The sequence below is a fragment of the Somniosus microcephalus genome, chromosome 5 (genome assembly GCF_052327205.1).
Source record: "Somniosus microcephalus isolate GS21.2 chromosome 5, FLI_Smic_1.0, whole genome shotgun sequence".
Lineage (NCBI taxonomy): Eukaryota > Metazoa > Chordata > Chondrichthyes > Squaliformes > Somniosidae > Somniosus > Somniosus microcephalus.
In genome coordinates, this window is record NC_140991.1 from 86,451,639 (window position 1) to 86,463,959 (window position 12,321).

Below are 12,321 nucleotides of genomic sequence, written 5' to 3' on the forward strand. Positions count from 1 at the left end.
AGATTGCTCAGATTTTACAAATACATCTTGTGAAGAGTGCTTGGAAAATGTCAATGTGAGTATCACAATTTTATCATGATTTATGGAGGAATGTCCTAGAATTTATAGTTTGAGTATTTAGCCGTCTGTGTGAGGGAAAATTAATTCACTTCTTCAGCTGTGTGAAAACCCACATTAGCACCAGATAACAGGGTGTTCAACTTCTTACAGACAAAGCTCCAAAGACGGTCATGGATATAGAACACAGTGTATTTAACAGCAGCGATGTCGGTAACTGTAACGTTCTTTTTGCTCATCTCATAAAGTTGACCATGGGGTTGGAGGACCTACAACTCCCACTTTCCCACAGCCCAGGATTGTTGCACCGTGTATATACCCTGAATAGTTAATCAGTTAATTTCAGTTCTGAAAATCAGATTCCCCAGACCACATAAATAGCCACTGCAGCCTGCAGGACATTAATTGGCTTTGAAGTGGCAAATATTTAGAGTTGGTATCTTATGATGCCAAGCATTTGACTCTAATTTTAAATGTGGCAGTTTGACTTTCCTGTAGCAGCAATTTCAATGCGCTGTAATTACATTCTACTGCATAACTGTTTTAAATGACTTTGTTTTATTATCTGTAAAAGTTGATATCTTCTGCAAATATTCTTTATCTCAAACTAATACTCCTTTATGAAAAATAGGGATGTCTTGAAAGTAGGAAATGCCCAGTAATCAGTGGCATTGATTTCACTGAATCTGTCAAATAGCCATCCAATTACCCATTGACAGCTGGATTAGCTGTCAGTGTCCTCGATGGATGTAATCTGTTTACTTTTGATGCACACAACTGAACGTGTAAACAGATGACTCCTGTCAATCACAGTGATGCCAAAATTTAGGTACAAGTTTGCAGCTTTCAAGGTATTTGCATCAGTGGAAAAGACTAAAAGGTTCAGCAGCACTCCTGCTTTTATTCAGTCCTATTCATGTTTGCGAGGTGCATTTTATTCAATTATAAAAATTGATTTGACCACTATTTTCGAAACAATTTAAGACACACAGGAGCAGAAAATCCCATCATTACCTAACAAAGGTTTCTCTGCTGATCGACTTAAAACCCAGCCGTGCAAGCATCCTATAATAGACAAATGTAAATTCCTTTAGTGCCTGAAGTGAGGTTGAAAAATTAGTAACAATATAAATGGATTTGGGGAAGTTTTGGGCTGTGAATTTGCATTTGTTAGGAATCTTGTTGGTACTACCCAAGCTCTCCATTTAGGATCTTTAAACATCTCCATTCATCTGTTTTGGCCTTTATCTTTTTAACAGAGATCAGATTTGAAAGAATATCGGCTTGATGCATTCTATTGCATCTTACAGAAGAACACACTTGTTGCGCAAAACTTCAGATGAACTAGAACGGGGTGTTCAAGCATTTTTTCCTTAAAATTCTTATCCTTATTTTCAAATCTCTCCATGGCCTCACCCCTCCCTATCTCTGTAACCTCCTCCAGCCCTACAACCCTCCAAGATCTATGCACCACCAATTCTGGCCTCTCGCGCATGCCCGATTTTCAAAACTCCCCCATTGGCAGCCGTACCTTCAGCTGCCTAGCCCTGTGCTTTGGACTTCCCTCTTTAAACCTCTCTACCTCTCTCTCCTCCTTTAAGACATTCCTTAAAATCTACCTCTTTGACCAAGCTTTTGGTCACCTGTTCTAATATGTGGCTCTGTGTTAAATTTTGTCTGATAACGCCCCTTGGGATGTTTCAATATGTTAAAGGTGCTATATAACTAGTTGTTTTTGTGGTGCATATCATGGAGTATCAGGGACTGCATGTAAAGTTTAAATGCATATATCTCAAGTTTCTAGTACTTGCAACAGCCCTTTCCTAACCTTCAGGCCCCACAAAAGTCAAACATGACAAACCAGCAAATAAATAAACATAAGTGCAAATAAGACTGGGTAGCTTGGACTTTGAGTCGAACTGTTTGGGCTTGGGGCCATGCGCCACAGTAGACACCCCTGAAGTAGTATACTACTGTTTTTAACACTTACTTATTGAGATATGTAAATGAGATTCTTCACAGAATAAACCATTTTAGTAAAACTTAACGCTGCGCAGTTCAGGGAAATAAAATGTAGACTATATGGGAGCGCATGCTTTGATTTTTTTTTAAGGGCTATACACCAAAGTGACGAGGTAATATATTGTAGAAAAGATAGAAAATGGAACACAAAATATAAGTGCTGCATTAATTCTGATACTAATTTTTGAGCTGTGTAATGCTAGTTCTTCTCAACAGCATTTGTAAATACTACCGAGTAAAATCCCTGATCTCGCCTGGAAATTTTTTTTTATAAACAGCGGATCATGTTAATGATTTCAAAAAAATCTTATTTAACTTAAAAACAGTAGTCGATTTTGAGTATATAGTTTTAAAACGGTGATTTGAATTTGAGGCACAGTTCCAAGTAGGTTGATGCTGCAGAATGAAGTTAAGACAGAGATTGTGCTCATAAAAAATCTGTGCATTTTGCTGGGCCATTATTGTGAGCATTTTCATAATTTTAACACATTTTCAACTCTTGTTTTCCAGTGTCTCTGGTGTTTTGTTGACCAGCGTTGCATGAAGTACCCCGTTACAAGTATAATTCCTCCGAGTACAGTATGTCCTTTGGATCAAGCTCGTTGGGGAGTTTGCTGGGGTAAGAGTATAACATACATTTTGTACTAAATATCCAAATACTTGGTAAGAATTTAAAATGTATACAATTCCTATTTAAAAGTGGAATGATGTTTATATTGTAGATCTGGTGTTCCTGGATTAGACGTAATGATTGTTCCAGTCCCTGTCCAACACCATCTGAACTGTAATCAAACTGAATGTAGATAGCTACATGTATGCTGTGGACTTATCCCGATATGAACTGGTTATTTGGAAACCTCAACACCAGCAGATAGAGGAGTTTTGTATCCTATTCTGAATCAGTTGGCAGATTCCAAGTTAGTATGTCTTGGCTAAGGGTTTTTGTCTTGGTTAAGGGTTGCCCGAATGTGGGCGTCGCTGGCAAGGCCGGTATTTATTATCCATCCTAGTTGCCCTGAGAAGGTGGGGGTGGGCCCATAGAAACATAGAAGATAGGAACAGGAGTAGGCCATTCGGCCCTTCGAGCCTGCTCCGCCATTCAATGAGATCATGGCTGATCATCCAAGTTCAGTACCCTGTCCCTGCCTTCTCCCCATATCCCTTGATCCCTTTAGCCTTAAGAAATATATCCAACTCTTTTTTGAATATATTTAATGAACTGGCCTCCACCGCCCTCTGTGGCAGAGAATTCCACAGGTTCACCACGCTCTGGGTGAAGAAATTCCTCCTCATTTCAGTCCTAAATGGCTTACCCCTTATCCTTAGACTATGACCCCTGGTTCTGGACTCCCCGGCCATCATAAACATCCTTCCTGCATCTAGTCTGTCCAGGCCTGACAGAATTTTATAAGTTTCGATGAGATCCCCTCTCAATCTTCTAAACTCCAGTGAGTATAAGCCCAATCGACACAATCTCTCCTCATACGTCATTCCTGCCATCCCAGGTATCAGCCTGGTGAATCTTCGCTGCACTCCTTCCATGGCAAGAACGTCCTTCCTCAGGTAAGGCGACCAAAACTGCACACAGTACTCAAGGTGCGGTCTCACCAAGGCCCTGTACAACTGTAGCAAGACATCCTTGTTCCTGTACTCGAACCCTCTTGCTACGAAGGCCAACATACCATTTGCCTTCTTGACCGCCTGCTGCACCTGCATGCTTACCTTCAGCGACTGGTGCACAAGAACACCCAGGTCTCTTTGCATTTCCCCTTCTCCCAATCTATTGCCATTCAAATAATAATCTGCCTTCCTGTTTTTGCCACCAAAGTGGATAACCTCACACTTATCCACATTATAGTGCATTTGCCATGTTTCTGCCCAATCACCCAATCTGTCCAAATCGTACTGGAGTTTCACGACATCCTCCTCACAGCTTACCCTCCCACCCAGCTTTGTGTCATCTGCAAATTTGGAGATATTACATCCAATTCCCTCGTCCAGATCATTAATATATATTGTGAACAGCTGGGGTCCTAGGACTGATCCTTGCGGTACCCCACTAGTCACTGCCTGCCACTCGGAAAACGACCCGTTTATTCCAACTCTTTGCTTTCTGTCCGCCAACCAGTTCTCTATCCAAGTCCATACCTTGTCCCCAATCCCATGTGCCTTAATTTTGCACGCTAATCTCTTACGTGGGACCTTATCGAAAGCCTCTTGAAACTCCAAATACACCACATCCACTGGTTCTTCCTTATCTATTTTACCAGTTACATCCTCAAAAAATTCCAGTAGATTAGTCAAGCATGATTTACCTTTTGTAAATCCATGTTGAATTTGTCCGATCCTGTCACTGCTTACCAAGTGCTCTGCTATTACATCTTTTATAATAGATTCTAGCATTTTCCCCACTACCGATGTCAGGCTTACCGGTCTATAATTCCCCGCTTTTTCTCGACCACCTTTTTTGAATAGTGGGGTAACATTAGCTACCCTCCAATCCATGGGTACTGTTCCAGAGTCTATCGAGTTCTGGAAGATGACCAGCAATGCATCTACTATTTCTAGGGCCACTTCCTTAAGTACCCTGGGATGTAGATTATCAGGCCCTGGGGATTTATCGGCCTTTAGTCCCATCAATTTTCCTAACACCATTTCCCTACAAATACTGATTTCTTTCAGTTCCACCCTTTCATCAGGCCCTATGTTCCCCGGCATCTCTGGGAGGTTATTTGTGTCCTCCTTTGTGAAGACAGAACCAAAGTATGAATTTAGTTGGTCTGCCATTTCTTTGTTTCCCATTATAAATTCCCCTGATTCTGACTGTAAGGGACCTACGCTTGACTTCACCAATCTTTTTCTCTTCACATATCTATAAAAGCTTTTACAGTCAGTTTTTATGTTTCCTGCAAGCTTACTCTCATTCTATTTTCCCTTTCTTAATTAATCCCTTTGTCCTCCTTTGTTGAATTCTAAACTGCTCCCAATCCTCAGGATTATTGCTTTTTCTGGCCAATTTATATGTCGTCTCCTTGGGTCTTATGCTATCCCTAATTTCCCTTGTTAGCCACGGTTGAGTCACCTTTTTTGTTTTATTTTTATGCCAAACTGGGATGAACAAATTCTGTAGCTCATCCATTCGGTCTTTGAATGTTTGCCATTGCCTATCCACCGTCAACCCTTTGAGTGCCATGCCCCAATCAATCCTACCCAACTCGCTCCTCAGACCATCGTAGTTTCCTTTATTTAAATTGAGGACCCTAGTCTCTGAGTCAACTACTTCATTCTCCATCTTAATGAAGAATTCAATCATATTATGATCGCTCAGACCCAAGGGGCCTCGTACAACAAGATTGCTAATTAATCCTTTGTCGTTACATAATACCCAGTCTAAGATGGCCTGATCTCTGGTTGGTTCCTCGACATATTGGTCCAGGAAACCATCCCGTAAACACTCCAGGAATTCCTCCTCCACAGTATTGTTACTAATTTGGTTGGCCCAATCTATATGTAGATTAAAGTCACCCATGATGACTGCTGTGCCCTTATTGCACGCTTCTTTAATTTCCCTTTTAATGCCATCCCCAACCTCCGCCTTACTGTTGGGAGGTCTATATACCACTCCCACTAATGTTTTTTTCCTCTTTGGTATTTCTCAATTCTACCCATACAGATTCCACATCATCAGAGCTAATATCCTTCATTACAATTGTATTAATCCCTTCTTTAACCAGTAATGCTACCCCGCCTCCCTTTCCTTTTTGCCGACCTTTCCTGAATATCGAATACCCCTGGATGTTGAGTTCCCAGTCTTGGCCATCCTTGAGCCACGTTTCCGTAATCCCAACCAAATCATATTCGTTTACCTCTATTTGTGCAGCCAATTCATCCACCTTATTACAAATGCTCCTCGCATTAAGACACAAAGCCTTCAGGCTTGTTTTTTAACGCACTTAGACCTATTAGAATTATTATTTACTGTGGCCACGTTTGATTTAAACCGTTGATTTCTCTGACTGCCACTTTTGTTTTTCTCCTTCCTATCTTTTGCTTTTATCCCTGTTTCCCTTTCCTCTGTCTCCCTGCTCAGGTTCCCAACCCCCTGCCATTTTAGTTTAAACCCCCCCGAACAGTGCTAGCAAACCTCCCCGCAAGGATATTTGTCCCGCTCTGGTTCAGGTGCAACCCGTCCGACTTGTACAAGTCATATGAGGAGAGGTTGAGTAGATTGGGACTCTATTCATTGGAGTTCAGAAGAATGAGAGGCGATCTTATTGAAACATATAAGATTGTGAAGGGGTTGGATCGGGTGGATGCGGGGAGGATGCTCCCGATGATGGGTGAAACTAGAACTAGGGGGCATAGTCTTAGAATAAGGGGCTGCTCTTTCAAAACTGAGATGAGGAGGAACTACTTCACAGAGGGTGGTAGGTCCATGGAATATGCTGCCCCAAAAAGCTGTAGAAGCTACATCATTACATAAATTTAAAACAGAAATAGACAGTTTCCTAGAAGTAAAGGGTTATGGGGAGCGGGCAGGAATTTGGACATGAGTCTAGGTTCGGATCGGTCATGGCCCTGTGGGTAGCGGAGCGGGCCCAGGGGCCGTGTAGCCTGATCCTGCTCCTATTTCGCGTGTCTAATTCTGTTAGATTCAGGAGATGGTTCTGTGATAGTAGATTGGTGGTTAGGATCAGATCAGCCATGATCTTATTGAATGGTGGAGCAGGCTCGAGGGGCCGATTGGCCTACTCCTGCTCCTATTTCTTATGTTCTTATGTATAAGTCCCACCTTTCCCAGAAGCAGGCCCAGTGATCCAGGAAACTAAAGCCCTCCCTCCTGCACCAACTCTTTAGCCACGCATTCATCTGCTCTATCCTCCTATTCCTATACTCACTAGCACGTGGCACCGGGAGTAATCCAGAGATTACAACCTTAAGAGGTCCTGCTCTTTAATCTGCTACCTAGCTCCCTAAATTCTTGCTGTAGGACCTCATCCCTCTTCCTACCCATGTCATTGGTCCCAATGTGAACCACGACCTCTGACTGTTCACCCTCCCCCTTCAGAATGCCCTGAAGCCGTTCAGTGACATCCTTGACCCTGGCACCAGGGAGGCAACAAACCATCCTGGAGTCACGTCTACGGCCACAGAAACGCCTATCTGTACCCCTTATGATAGAATCCCCTACCACTATTGCTCTCCCACTCTTTTTCCTCCCTTCCTGAGCAGCAGAAGCACCCCTGGTGCCAGGAAGTTGGCTGCTGCTGCCGTCCTCTGGTAAGTCATCCCCCTCAACAGTATCCAAATCGGTATACCTGTTTGAGAGGGGGATGGCCACAGGGGTCCCCTGCACTACCTGCCTGCCTCTACTGCTCTGCCTGATGGTCACCCATTTCCCTTCTGCCTGTGCAGCCCTTACCTGCGGTGTGACCAACTCACTAAACGTGTTATCCACGACCCTCTCAGCATCGTGAATGCTCCAAAGCCCATCCATCCGCAGCTCCAGCGCCGCAATGCGGTCTGCTAGTAGCCGCAGCTGGATGCATTTCTGGCACATGTCATCAGGGACACCGGCAGTGTCCCTGAATTCCCACATCGAGCAAGAGGAGCATAACACGGGGCTGGGCTCTCCTGGCATGACTTACCCTTCAATTAATTTAAATTAATTCACTATCACCAATTAAAGATAACTCTTAAGTCGCTTGTATGGTTTACCAACAGTCCCTGCTACACCAGAAAAGACCTTAGTAACTATAAACTACAGAGTTAAAGATTAAAAAAGAGAAATACTCACCAACCAATCACTTACCTGCTCCCTGGTGACGTCACACTCTGATTACTTTTTACCTCTCTCCCCGCTGCTGAGTTGGCAAGCCTCGCCTCGCTCCTGCTTTTGTACTGCCACCTCGGTGCTCTCCTGGTCGGGCCTCGCCTCGCTCCTGCTTTTGTACTGCCGCCTCAGTGCTCTCCTGGTCCGATCTGGTCGGGCCTCGCCTCGTTCCTGCTTTTGTACTGCTGCCTCGGTGCCCCTTTCATTAACCGCTGCAGTCCATGTGGCGAGGGTGCTGTCGCAATGCTTCTTGTTATCCTTTGTAGTGGATACAACTGAGTGGCTTGCTAAGCCACTTCAGAGGACCGTTAAGAGAGAACCACATTAGTCATAGAGTCATAACGGCACAGAAGGAGGCCATTCGGCCCATTGAGTCCGTGCCGGCTCTCTGTAGAGCAATCCAGTCAGTCCCATTCTCCCGCTCTATCCCCGTAGCTCTGCAAGTTTATTTCCCTCAAGTACCTATCCAGTCTCCCCTTGAAAACATTGAGCGTCTCCGCTTCCACCACTTCCGTCGGCAGCGAATTCCAGGTTACCACCACTTGCTGTGTAAAAAAGATTTTCCTCCCATCCCCCACTGTATTTCTTGCCCAAACTCTTAAACCTGTGTCCCCTAGTCCTTGTACCATCAACTAGTGGGAACAGCCTTTCCCCGTCTAGCCTATCCAAATCCGTCATAATCTTGTACACTCTTATCAAGTCACCCCTCAATCTCCTTTGCTCTAATGAAAACAAATCCAGTTTCTCCAACCTGTCCTTGTAGCTAAGATTCCCCCATCCCCGGAACCATTCTGGTAAATCTCCTCTGCACTCTCTCAAGGGCCTTCACATCCTTCTAAAGTGTGGTGACCAGAACTGGACGCAATACTCCAGTTGTGGCCTAACCAGCGCTTTTTAAAGGTTCAGCATAACTCTCCTACTTTTGTATGTGGAGTCACATACAGACCAGACAAGGTAAGGATACCACGCTTCCTCCCCTAAAGGGTATTAGGGAACCAGTAGGGTTTTTATGACAATTTGGTAGCTTCATGGTCACTTTTACTGATGCCAGTTTTTAAAAAAACTGAATTCAAATTCTCAAACTGCTTTGTTCTCTGGATTAATTATTCGGGCGTCTACATTACCAGCAATATTCGCGCTATTTTTTGGGGCGCGCAACCCCTTTAACGGGCTATGCAGCCCATTCAAATTTCCGCGCATGCTCAGTTTTTTCCATTTAGAAGCCGGCAAGCAGCCTGCGTGGGACCTCCAGACCGGGATCATTGATTACTAGTTCAGTAACGTAACCATTGCACTACTGTATTCAGATTATGAGTGTTACTTTATTAGTAAATATTTTGTCAATACTATGATTTACCATTCCTTTTAAATTGGGAATTATAATTTCTACTGTACTTAGTTATATATGTACTTGAGGTAATGTGGAAGTTGCACTTGGAAATTTGTACAGAGCTTCTAATGTTAGTAAACTGGATTAGGATTTTGCAGATAATGAGCATTAAATGAAGGGAGGAGGAAACTTTATGGTGGAGTTGTTTAGACACTGACATTTTGGCTCAGCAATCTGGGTTCAAATCAAGCCTAGAATAATAGGGCACAAAACTCCTCTATCTGCTGGTGTTGAGGATTCCAAATAAGCAGTTCATATTGGGAATAAAAACAGAAAATGCTGGAGATACTCAGCAGGTCAGGCAGCATCTGTGAAGAGAGAAACAGAGTTAACGTTTCAGGTCGATGACCTTTCGTCAGAACTGGAAAAAAGCAGGAAATGGAATGGATTTTTAAGCAAGTGTAGGGGCTGGGAAAGGGGGGAGGGGATGAAAGAAGAAAAGGGAAGGTCTGTGATCGGATAGAAGGCAGGAGAGGTTAAGAGATATTCAAGGCAAAAGGAGATGGTAATGTGACAGGTTATGAAACAAAGGATGGCTCTAGATGAAGTGTAAATTGTGCTGGCTGAATGAAAGACAGCTGCCATGTGGGAGAGAAGAAAAGAAGACACAGACAAAAAGTGTGGATAAAAAATATATATATGATAGGGGCCGAGGATATGATCTGAAATTGTTGAACTTTATGTTGAGTCCAGAAGGCTGTAAGAACATAAGAACATAAGAAATAGGAGCAGGAGTAGGCCAATCAGCCCCTCGAGCCTGCTCCATCATTCAATAAGATCATGGCTGATCTGATCCTAACCTCAAATCTTCTATCACTCTCCATCCACCCGAACCCATGTGATCTCCCGGGAGAGGCGAAAAACCAGATAAAAAACCCAATGGCCAATTTGGGAGAAAAAATATGGGAAATTCCTCTCCGACCCATCTAGGCGCTCGAAACTCGTCCAGGAGATCACTCTGTCCCTATATTTTCTACAGTACTTACCTTCTGTAAAGGCGATCTCCACCCCAGCCAGGAACAGGAATAAAACCATCTCCTGAAATCTAACACAGAATTGGAACACAAGAAGTAGGAGCAGAACCAGGCTACACGGCCCCTGGGCCCACTCCACTACCCACAGGGCCATGACCATTCCGAACCTAGACTCATGTCCAATTTCCTGCCTGCTCCCCGTAACCCTTAATTCCCTTGACTTCTAGGAAACTATCTATTTCTGTTTTAAATTTATTTAATGATGTAGCTTCCACAGCTTTCTGGGGCAGCAAATTCCACAAACCTACCACCCTCTGCGTGAAGAAGCTTCTCCTCATCTCAGTTTTGAAAGAGCAACTCCTTATTCTAAGATTATGCCCCCTAGTTCTAGTTTCACCCATCATTGGGAACATCCTCACCGCATCCACCCGATCCAGCCCCTTCACAATCTTATATGTTTCAATAAGATCGCCTCTCATTCTTCTGAACTCCAATGAGTAGAGTCCCAATCTACTCAACCTCTCCTCATATGACCACCCCCTCATCCCCGGGATTAACTGAGTGAACCTTCTTTGTACTGACTCGAGAGCAAGTATGCCTTTTCTTAAGTATGGACACCAAAACAGTATGCAGTATTCCAGGTGCGGTCTCACCAATACCTTGTACAACTGCAGCAATACCTCCCTGTTTTTATATTCTACCCCCCTGGCAATAAAAGCCAACATTCCATTGGCCTTCTTGATCACTTGCTGCACCTGCATACTAACTTTTTGAGTTTCGTGCACCAGGACCCCCAGATCCCTTTGTACTACAGTACTTTCCAGTTTCTTGCCATTAAGATAATAACTTGCTCTATGATTTTTCCTGCCAAAGTGCATAACCTCACACTTTCCAGTATTGTATTCCATCTGCCAAATCTCTGCCCACTTACTTAGCCTGTCTATGTCCCTTTGCAGGTTTTTTAATGTCCTCCTCACTCTCTACTTTCCCTCCCATCTTTGTATCATCTGCAAACTTTGATATGTTACACTCGGTCTCCTCCTCCAAATCGTTAATATAGATTGTAAAGAGTTGGGGACCCAGCACTGACCCCTGCGGAATACCACTAGTTACTGATTGCCAGTCTGAGAATGAACCATTTATCCCAACTCTCTGCTTTCTGTTAGAGAGCCATCCTCCACCCACGCCAGAATATTACCCCCAATCCTGTGATTTTTTATCTTGAGCAATAATCTTTTGTGTGGCACCTTGTCAAATGCCTTTTGGAAGTCTAAATACACTACGTCCACTGGTTCCCCTTTATCCACCCTGTATGTTACTTCCTCAAAGAACTCGAGCAAATTTGTCAAACATGACTTCCCCTTCATGAAGCCATGCTGAGTTTGTCCTATTAAATTATGTCTATCCAAATGTCCCGTTACTGTCTCCTTAATAATGGACTCTAACATTTTACCAACCACAGATGTTAGGCTAACAGGTCTATAGTTTCCAGCCTTCTGCCTACTACCCTTTTTAAATAAGGGTGTTACATTAGCAGTTTTCCAATCTGCCGGGACCTTTGCTGAGTCCAGGGAGTTTTGGAAAATTATTACCGATGCATCCACAATCCCTAACGCCACTTCCCTCAAGACCCTAGGATGTAAGCCATCAGGTCCAGGGGATTTATCCGCCTTGAGTCCCATTATTTTACCAAGTACCACTTCCTTAGTGATTTTAATCGTATTTAGCTCCTCCCCCCTTAGAGCCCCCTGTTTCTCCAGTGTTGGGATATTGTTAGTGTCATCTACCGTAAAGACTGATACAAAATATTTGTTCAGCGTTTTTGCCATCTCCATGTTTCCCACCATTAATTTCCCGGTCTCATCCTCTAAGGGACCAACATTTACTTTAGCCACCCTTTTTCTTTTTATATAACTATAGAAACTTTTGCTATCTGTTTTTATATTTTTTGCTAATTTACTTTCATAATCTATCTTCCCTTTCTTAATCAATCATTTAGTTATTTTTTGCTGTCTTTTAAAGACTTCCCAATCTTCTATCCTCCC

General features: G+C 43.4%; 1 protein-coding gene across 1 annotated transcript in view; it reads left to right on the top strand.

Annotated features, from left to right (window-relative positions):
- LOC147117178 (pituitary tumor-transforming gene 1 protein-interacting protein-like) overlaps positions 1-12,321 on the top strand; it is a 45,584-nt gene that overhangs the window by 17,413 nt on the left and 15,850 nt on the right. Inside the window, exons 2-3 of the mRNA XM_085989344.1 lie at positions 3-55; positions 2,590-2,698. Coding sequence (XP_085845470.1) covers positions 3-55; positions 2,590-2,698 — 162 coding nt within the window. The remainder of the gene's footprint in view (positions 1-2; positions 56-2,589; positions 2,699-12,321) is intronic.